We start from the raw sequence: 10,461 nt of genomic DNA on the forward strand, positions 1-10,461 counted from the left end.
ATAATAATAAATATTTAATCAAAATATTTTTTGTATATCATATTATTTATTCTTATTAATTATTAATATTGACACTACTTAATTAATTTTATATTACGAGAATCGATGAGGATGATAAAGGAAGTTGGAGGGGTTCTTTGGTCTTTTGGTGTGAAGAAGTAAAACTCCTTTTTAGTAGGAAAAATAAGTTCGGGAAATCTGAACTTATTTTTTCTCTACGTATAAGTTACAAATAAGTAAAAAAAGTAAAACTTTACCAAACATGTTATTGCACTACAACAAAGGTTGTACGTTATAGTACATTTTTATCTCCATGTGACATATTTTTTATGTCACACAACTAAACCACGACACATACCAAAGTGTGGGTAGAGCATGTGTAAAGAGCATCCTTCCACATATGAGAATGTATCACAAAAACTTGTGATACATACATGTGTCATAAAATTTGCTATCCATACACGTGTCACAAAACATACGACAGATATATACGTCAAGAGTGGTGGCACATACACGTGTCACAAAACGTGTGACACATATATATGTGTCAAGAGTAGTTATGCATAATTGTGTCTAGACCATAAATATATAAATAGTATCACTATTTAACACTATAACTTCCCAAAAGGCTACTCATCCTAAGATTACTCTTACCAAAGCACATTTAACCGGGGAGTTGTTTAGCTTACATGCTATCATAAATGCTTTACCAACATTATAATTAAAACCTAACATTTATTTTAAGCCCATCAATAAATCCTCACACAATCCAAGTTGAAGTATTAGCATTTTTCAATCACAATTAATTATATATCTAATGACACCAATAAGTATCATGATTTGCCACACTTTTTACTTGTGTCACTATTATTTAATCCATAAAATGGCACTCTATATGTGTCATAAGATAAGTGTGGACACATGAAACTTTGTCATAGTGTTGGTATACCTTATGAGTAAAATGCTACTTATAAGTCAAAATAAGTATGTTGCCAAACATGCTCTAACTATTACTTCAAGTGCTAGCTTTGTGTAATGAGGCCAGCTGTTGAAAGACAAGTAAAAACATAATTAGCTTTCAACTGGTTCTTGTAACATTTAGTAAATTCCCATTCACCTTTTCTTTCTTTCTTAATTTTAAGCTAAAGATCCAAATTGATTTTAATTAAATCCGGTTGTAATTGGCACGAACATATTTGCGATGTACGTATGAATTAGCCATTCAATGAAAACCATCTATAATTCAGCCAGGCTTCTAGCTTTTGCATGTATGTGTATTGAAAGTGTAATTTAGTTTTCTTATTTTACATCTCTCAGTATAAATCTACTAGCCGCTATGTAACTATTAGTTAGTTGTGTGTATATATATTAATTAAATGAGAATCCTCGGTAGATTAATTTGTACCCTTGTGTCAACGGGAAAGTCTCCGACGACTTTTCCTCGTGCCACACTAGTCATGCTAACTCTTCATAAACTCTAGGACTCTAGTTTCTCTATATAAACCTCCTCCACTGCCTTTGCTTATATCTCAGTTAAGGAAAAAGAAAATTAAAGATGAGGAGATTCTTCCTCATTCATCAACCCACTTTCTTCATATCCATCCTACTAGGCCTCTCGCTGCCCAATTGGGCATTTGGTCAGATCCTTTTTCAGGTCACAATCTTAACCTTTTAATCTTTTGAATCCTGATGTATTTGTTAACTGATTAATTACAACCGTAATCGCTTTTGTTTCATTCAATCCAGGGGTTTAATTGGGAGTCATCGAAGAAAGAAGGGGGGTGGTACAATTTCTTGAAGGATAAAGTTGATGATATCGCTGATGTCGGGGCCACTCATGTTTGGCTTCCTCCACCCTCACATTCCGTGGCAGAACAAGGTTTATTATTATTATTATTTTTTTTGTCTTCTCCTTTGTTCTATCATATATAAGCTACTTAAATGAGTGGTATAATCTCTGTAAGAAACTTTGCGAGATTGTAGTAGAGCAATTCATGTTCAAATATCAACGGACGCATACTTAAAAAAAACCAAGTTATAATTGGATTCTATCTAAGGTGAAGCTCTGCTAGATTGGGGTTGAATCCAACTCAGTCAGACGTTTGAGAGAACTATCAATTTCCGAGGGTCTCCTTCCGATTACTATTCTCTCCTCTTTTTTCTTTTTCCCCTTCCTTCGCTCTCTCCTCTTCTCTGAAAAATAAAAAAACAAAATTATATGTTGTGGTGCGTGATAGGGATGCACAATCCCCCTGATGCGATTTGGAAGAAATAGAGATTTAGGAGAGAAGAGAGAAAATCAAACAATCTCAAACACACAAGATTTACGTGGTTCGCTTCTCAATGTGAGAAACTACGTCCACGGCCACCGCAGGAGAAAAAATTCACTATTTTTCGTCTCTTTACATCATGCCCTAATCAACCCTTTTATAGACTTAAGGGTTTAACCACTAAAAAAGGAAACAGAACAAAACAGGTCATAATTCGAATCTGGGTCAAAACCCGACTCCGGTCGACCGCCGCACCAACATCCGGTCGACCGCGACGAATCCTATTCCTGATTGAACTCTCTGGACTTTGGGCGGTCGACCGCAGCGCCATGTGCGGTCGACCGCGACGAAGACAGAACTCTGGCCTTAGACTTCACATATTCTAACAATCTCCCACTTGGAGACTAACTATCAATCTCTTTCAGCTCTCTCTGCGGCGACGGCCTCCATATCATCAAGTGCTGAGGCCAACTGAAGTTGAGCACAACTTCAGTTTCTCTGTAGTGACAACCTTGGTAAGCATATCAGCTGGATTCTTGCTTCCTTGAATCTTCTCAAGTTCCAACATGTCCTCGTCCAACGCTGATCTTATGAAGTGGTAGCGGACATGTATGTGTTTGGTCCTTGCATGAAAAGCGGGATTCTTTGCCAAATGAATTGCGCTCTGGCTATCACAATGTAGGACACTCTTCTCACTTTTCTGTCCCAGCTCCTCCAAGAAACCCTGCAACCATATCATCTCCTTGCTCGCCTCTGTCACAGCAACATATTCATCCTCTGTCGTTGATAAAGCAACGATCTTCTGCAATTGAGAAATCCAACTAATAGCTGTAGAGCCCAAAGTGAATACGTATCCTGTAGTGCTTCTTCTCTGGTCTATCTCACCAGCATAGTCTGCATCAACAAAACCCTGCAGGACTAACTTGCCTCTCCTGAAGCATAAGCAATCTTCTATAGTACCTCGCAGGTATCTCAGAATCCACTTTACTGCTTCCCAGTGCTGCTCTCCTGGATCTGACATGAATCTGCTCACAGCTCCCACTGCATGGGCAATGTCGGGTCTCGTGCATACCATGGCGTACATAAGGCTTCCAATGGCTGAAGCATATGGAACCTTAGCCATGTATTCCTTCTCTTCATCAGTCTCGGGGCACTGCTCCTTAGTCAATCTGAAATGACTAGCTAACGGTGTGCTAACGGCCTTAGCACCACTCATCCCGAATCTCTCAAGCACCCGTCGAATATACTCGGCCTGAGATAGTCGTAGTGTGCCTAAGAGTTTGTCTCTACTGATCTTCATTCCCAATATCTGCTTCGCTGCGCCTAGATCCTTCATGTCAAACTCACTCGACAGCTGCTTCTTCAGCTTCTTGATCTCTCTCAAGTCTGAACCGGCCACAAGCATGCCGTCGACATATAAGAGCAGAATGATGTAACTCTTGTCAAATTCCTTGACAAAACAGCAATGATCAGCATTGCACCTGGAATAACTGTTCCTGTGCATGAATCCATCAAACTTTTTGTACCATTGCCTTGGAGCTTGTTTTAGGCCGTACAAGCTCTTCTTCAATCTGCATACCATCTTCTCTTTTCCCTTCTGAGTAAACCCCTCTGGCTGCTATTCAGTTTTGCTCTCCAACGAACAGATTAGGGCATCATCTGATTCTCCTGAGGCCACGTTCGCTTCAGTCTTGTTCTCCTTGTCTTTCTTGGGTTCTCGGCACTGATTTTCATAGTGGCCAAACTTGCCATAATTCCAGCAGTCTATTTCCTTCTTGCCCTTGCGGTTCCTGGACTTTGGCCTTCCGTTCCTCGAGTTAGATCTTCCTCGGCTATTCCCTCTATTTCTGTTTCTGTTTCTTCCTCTGCCCTCAAGGTTCAACGCCGACCCTGAATTAGAAATCCCTTCCTCTTGTCTTCTTATTTCCTCAGTCATAATCATGTCCACCACCTCTGAAAACTTCAGCTTTGATTTGCCACATGATCCGCTGATCGAGATAACGGTACCCTTCCAACTGTCGGGCAATTGACCAAGTATCAAGAGGGCTTGGATTTCATCGTCAAACTGAATATTGACCGAGTTTAGTTGATCCGTGATCTCGTTAAACTCGTTCAGGTGTTCCTTGAATTTCTGGCTCTCGGACATCCTCAAATTAAACAGCTTTTTAATGAGATGTACCTTATTCGCCGCAGAGGGCTGCTCATACATACTGGACAACGCCGCCATGAGATCCGCCGTCGTATTCTGATTCTTGATGTTGAACGCTACTGATTTAGACAAGGTCAACCTGATCGCTCCAAGGGCCTTTCGATCCAATAGCTTCCAATCCGCATCTTTTATATCCGTCGGCTTCTCTCCCAATGGTAGGTATAGATCCTTCTGATAGAGGTAGTCTTCCATCTGCATCTTCCAGAATCCGAAGTTTGTTCCATCAAACTTCTCAATCTTGGATGTTTCCTTCTCAGATCCCATTGTCTCTGACCTCAAATCGCTCGCGCCGAACCTGGTCGCTCTGATACCACTTGATAGGGATGCACAATCCCCCTGATGCGATTTAAAAATAGAGATTTAGGAAAGAAGAGAGAAAATCAAACAATCTCAAACACACAAGATTTACATGGTTCGCTTCTCAATGTGAGAAACTACGTTCACGGCCGCCGCAGGAGAAAAAATTCACTATTTTTCGTCTCTTTACATCATGCCCTAATCAACCCTTTTATAGACTTAAGGGTTTAACCACTAAAAAAGGAAACAGAACAAAACAGGTTAAAATTCGAAACTGGGCCAAAACCCGACTCCGGTCGACCGCAGCACCACGTGCGGTCGACCGCGACGAATCCTATTCCTGATCGAGCTCTCTGGACTTTGGGCGGTCGACCGCAGCGACATGCTCGGTCGACCGCGACGAAGACAGAACTCTGGCCTGCTCTCTGGACTTTGAGCGGTCGACCGCAGCGCCACATGCGGTCGCCCGCGATGAGCTCCTGGCCTGTGCACCCAGCTGTGCACATAGGCGGTCGACCGTCGCGCCATGGCCGGTCGACCGCAAAGCTGTAAAATCTCTTCTTCGTCGTTTTGCTTGAACTTTGTCGTCGTCGATCATGTTCCTCCTGTTCCAACTTTGTTCCTCCTCTCTTCTGAAGCATAGGGCATATCTGATAGTTAGGCTTCACATATCCTAACAATCTCCCACTTGGAGACTAACTATCAATCTCTTTCAGGTCTCTCTACGGCGACGGCCTTCGTATCATCAAGTGCTGAGGCCAACTGAAGTTGAACACAACTTCAGTTTCTCTGTAGTGACAACCTTGGTAAGCATATCAGCTGGGTTCTTGCTTCCTTGAATCTTCACAAGTTCCAACATGTCCTCGTCCAACGCTGATCTTATGAAGTGGTAGCGGACCTGTATGTGTTTGGTCCTTGCATGAAAAGCGGGATTCTTTGCCAAATGAATTGCGCTCTGGCTATCACAATGTAGGACACTCTTCTCACTTTTCTGTCCCAGCTCCTCCAAGAAACCCTGCAACCATATCATCTCCTTGCTTGCCTCTGTCACAGCAACATATTCAGCCTCTGTCGTTGATAAAGCAACGATCTTCTGCAACTGAGAAATCCAACTAATAGCTGTAGAGCCCAAAGTGAATACGTATCCTGTAGTGCTTCTTCTCTGGTCTATCTCACCAGCATAGTCTGCATTGATCATCATCAAGATAGACTTTTCCTAGGTTTCCTGAAACGTAGTTCTCAAATAAATCTCTATTTGAGGTAGCATGAAACGAAGCTCCTGAATCCAGCACCCACGATTCAGTTTTGCTCTCCAACGAACAGATTAGGGCATCATCTGATTCTCCTGAGGCCACGTTCGCTTCAGTCTTGTTCTCCTTGTCTTTCTTGGGTTCTCGGCACTGATTTTCATAGTGGCCAAACTTGCCACAATTCCAGCAGTCTATTTCCTTCTTGCCCTTGCGGTTCCTGGACTTTGGCCTTCCGTTCCTCGAGTTAGATCTTCCTCGGCTACTCCCTCTATTTCTGTTTCGGTTTCTTCCTCTGCCCTCAAGGTTCAACGTCGACCCTGAATTAGAAATCCCTTCCTCTTGTCTTCTTATTTCCTCAGTCATAATCATGTCCACCACCTCTGAAAACTTCAGCTTTGATTTGCCACATGATCCGCTGATCGAGATAACGGTACCCTTCCAACTGTCGGGCAATTGACCAAGTATCAAGAGGGCTTGGATTTCATCGTCAAACTGAATATTGACCGAGTTTAGTTGATCCGTGATCTCGTTAAACTCGTTCAGGTGTTCCTTGAATTTCTGGCTCTCGGACATCCTCAAATTAAACAACTTTTTAATGAGATGTACCTTATTCGCCGCAGAGGGCTGCTCATACATACTGAACAACGCCGCCATGAGATCCGCCGTCGTATTCTGATTCTTGATGTTGAACGCTACTGATTTGGACAAGGTCAACCTGATCGCTCCAAGGGCCTTTCGATCCAGTAGCTTCCAATCCGCGTCCTTCATATCCGTCGGCTTCTCTCCCAATGGTAGGTATAGATCCTTCTGATAGAGGTAGTCTTCCATCTGCATCTTCCAGAATCCGAAGTTTGTTCCATCAAACTTCTCAATCTTGGATGTTTCCTTCTCAGATCCCATTGTCTCTGACCTCACTTAAGGGTTTAACCAATAAAAAAGGAATCAGAACAAAACAGGTCATAATTCGAATCTGGGTCAAAACCCGACTCCGGTCGACCGCCGCACCAACATCCGGTCGACCGCGACGAATCCTATTCCTGATTGAACTCTCTGGACTTTGGGCGGTCGACCGCAGCGCCATGTGCGGTCGACCGCGACGAAGACAGAACTCTGGCCTGCTCTCTGGACTTTGAGCGGTCGACCGCAGCGCCACGTGCGGTCGACCGCGATGAGCTCCTGGCCTGTGCACCCAGCTGTGCACATAGGCGGTCGACCGTCGCGCCATGGCCGGTCGACCGCAAAGCTGTAAAATCTCTTCTTCGTCGTTTTGCTTGAACTTTGTCGTCGTCGATCATGTTCCTCCTGTTCCAACTTTGTTCCTCCTCTATTCTGAAGCATAGGGCATATCTGATAGTTAGGCTTCACATATCCTAACAGTGCGAGGATGTAAAACTTTATGCGACCTCGTAAAATCTATGTTTGTCACCTTCATCAATACGTAACTTGATATTTGTAAGTCTTTTCTGCAAGGATTCCTGTGAAGTTTTAGGATTTCCCCTATCAAAAAATATTCAGGTTACATGCCAGGAAGACTATACGATCTCGATGCATCAAAATACGGCAACAAAAACGACCTGACGTCCCTAATCCAAGCATTCCACAACAAAGGAATCAAATGCATTGCAGACATCGTCATAAACCACAGAACCGCAGAGAAACAGGACGACAGAGGAATATACTGCATCTTCGAGGGTGGAACCCCAGACGACCGCCTCGACTGGGGACCCCACATGATATGCAAGGATGACACCCAGTATTCAGATGGCACCGGAAACCCTGACACCGGGTTAGATTTCAAGCCCGCTCCAGATATTGATCATTTAAATGACAGGGTCCAAAAAGAGCTAACAGATTGGCTTAACTGGCTAAAGGCTGATGTCGGTTTCGATGGGTGGCGCTTAGATTTTGCAAAAGGATACTCAACCAACGTCGCAAAGATTTATGTGGACAATACTTCACCGAACTTTATAGTATCGGAGATATGGAGCTCTTTGGCTCCTGGTCAAGATGGGAAGCCAGATCCTAACCAAGATGCACACAGACAGGAGCTGGTTTCATGGGCTCAAGGGGTTGGAGGGCCTGCCATGGCTTTTGATTTTACTACGAAGGGGATATTGAATTTCGCTGTAGAAGGGGAGTTGTGGCGGATGCGCGATGAGAATGGGAAAGCCACGGGGATGATCGGATGGTTGCCAGAGAAGGCGGTGACTTTCGTCGATAATCATGATACGGGTTCGACTCAAAACATATGGCCTTTTCCTTCTGATAAGGTTATGCAAGGGTACACCTATGTTTTGACACATCCCGGGGTTCCCTCTATTGCAAGTTTCTTCTGCTTCTTGTTTTCCTTCTTTTTAGTTTTATTTTTTATGTATGTTTCTTCTTCTTCTTGTTTCCATACTAATAGTTTTTCATACTGATCTAGTCTCAGAAAAAAAAAAAAAGCTTTTCATATTGGCCCTTTAAACTGTAAAACTGATAGGATTAATTGAGAATAAACCCTCTGTATTGTCGCACAGTTGTAGATAGACCCCATGTAGTTCTATCATTGCTAACAGACTCCCCTTTGAAATCTTTTGACTCTTTTACCCTCAGTGAAAGCAAAGATTATTTATCGACTAATATAGACCCCCTGAGGGAATAACACTCAAACAATTTTCACTCGGGAGGTCTGTCCCCAATTGGCGATAGTACAGGGCATCTATCAGTAATTAATCCTATTGACAAAATAACTTGTTGATTAAATTACTTCTAGGAAATTCCCCATCTCCATTTAACATCAGGAAGCTAGCCTAAACCATCTGGATTAGCAAGTTTTGGTTCAGTAATATCTTAGATATTTGGCTTTTATCCATTTGCCAAATCTTTTAATGATGTTTCTAAGTAGAAAATCCTTTTCTGAGATCAATCTAAGAATTTTTTTTTCTTTTGTGTAGCTTAAAGATTCTAATAATTGCTTCTTAATTTTGAAGAAACAATACAACCTAGTTTCCAAAAGTTTGAAATGTGTAAATAGTGGAACTTTTATGAACTTTTCTTCAGACTGTTATTGTTGACAAATCCACATTGAGGTATCATTGAGACATTTATGAACTTCCTATTAGCATTTTTGTTTTGTTTCTTCACATCATAGAAAATTCAATTATGAAAGCTAATTGTACAAGTTTTTTATAACCTAAAGAAATTAAATTTGTTATTCAGATTTAAAGCAGTAATGTATATATGCCTTGTATGAAAAAAGGTTAAAAAAGATATACACTTGTTTTAGCTAAAGTATTGATCATTGTGTTCTGCAGTTCTATGATCACTTGTTTGATTGGAACCTCAAGAATGAAATAAGCAAGTTGGCAAAAATCAGATCAGGAAACGGTATTCAGCCAAATAGTACCTTGCGCATCTTGGCAGCAGATAATGATCTCTACGTCGCAGAAGTCGACGAAAAAATAATCGCTAAAATTGGATTGAAAACTGATTTGGGCAACCTTATTCCTACAAACTTTCATGTTGTTGCTTCTGGTAATGACTATGCCGTGTGGCAGAAAACGTGAAGCAGATGAGTAGAAGTAATACATTCTGTATGCACTATTTGCTTCATATTGCAATAAATAAAAGAGTATATTTTAATTAGGGGGTTCTCCATAATTTTTGGCGTTATTTGGAATATCTAAATCTTTTTTATCAAAATTTTCTGTAAAATTTTATGGTTATTTTTAGTTTCAAAAACTCTATGCGGTTTCTGCAATTTTTAGGGGCATTTGCAATTTTAGAAACTTTCTAGGGTGCTTTTGTAATTTTCTAGGATTATTGGTAATTTTAAAAATTTTGAGGGTTTATAAACTTTGTTGGGGGGGGGGGGGGGGGGGGGGGGGTAATTTGCCATTTCCCAGCCTTTCCAGAAGGTAAACTTAATACTTAGTTATTAAACTTTTGAGTTAGTTGGTAAACATAATAATTAGTTGTTAAACTTGTGAGATCGTTGTTAAACTTATTAGTTTGTTGTTAAAAATATGAGTTAGTTGTTAAACTTTCTAGTTAGATGTTAAACTTATTAGTTAATTGTTAAAGTTATTAGTTAGTTATTAACCATATGAGTTAGCTGTTAAGCTCAATGTTTAAAAAATCTTTTTTGAAACTCGCTTCGAAACTTGTTTCGTAACCTTTTGAAGGTTAAATGTTTTGAAGCTCCAAAGTGAAGCTATGTATCCCTTGAAGCTTACGCCATAGCACTCTGAAGTGTGTTAAACTTAATATTTCACAAAACTCTTTTCTTTTGAAGCGCACACTTTAGATAAGAGAGATAAGATAGAAGGACATAAAATGATTTTTGACTAACATTAAAATGCCCCTATGTATTTCCAATATGACCATGTGACTATAAATAAAATATACATGTTATGCATGTAGCATAGTTTATTATGACTCTTTTCCATATTTT

The 10,461-nt window shown here is 41.0% G+C and overlaps 1 protein-coding gene across 3 annotated transcripts; it reads left to right on the top strand.

Moving 5' to 3' along the window:
- On the top strand, window positions 1,544-9,653 carry LOC109844811 (alpha-amylase isozyme 3C). 3 transcript variants are annotated; one of them, XM_020413961.1, is made up of 4 exons: window positions 1,544-1,654; window positions 1,747-1,879; window positions 7,542-8,347; window positions 9,323-9,653. In XM_020413961.1, exons 1-4 carry the CDS (start codon window positions 1,556-1,558, stop codon window positions 9,572-9,574), a joined length of 1,290 nt encoding a protein of 429 aa, XP_020269550.1. In that variant the 5' UTR covers window positions 1,544-1,555; the 3' UTR covers window positions 9,575-9,653. The 3 variants fall into 3 exon arrangements, with proteins under 3 accessions (XP_020269550.1, XP_020269551.1, XP_020269552.1); XM_020413962.1 differs by having other exon boundaries at window positions 7,542-8,307; window positions 9,323-9,457; XM_020413963.1 differs by having other exon boundaries at window positions 7,542-8,258; window positions 9,323-9,415.

This window comes from Asparagus officinalis, chromosome 6 (assembly GCF_001876935.1).
Source record: "Asparagus officinalis chromosome 6, Aspof.V1, whole genome shotgun sequence".
In the NCBI taxonomy this organism is placed as follows: Eukaryota; Viridiplantae; Streptophyta; class Magnoliopsida; order Asparagales; family Asparagaceae; genus Asparagus; species Asparagus officinalis.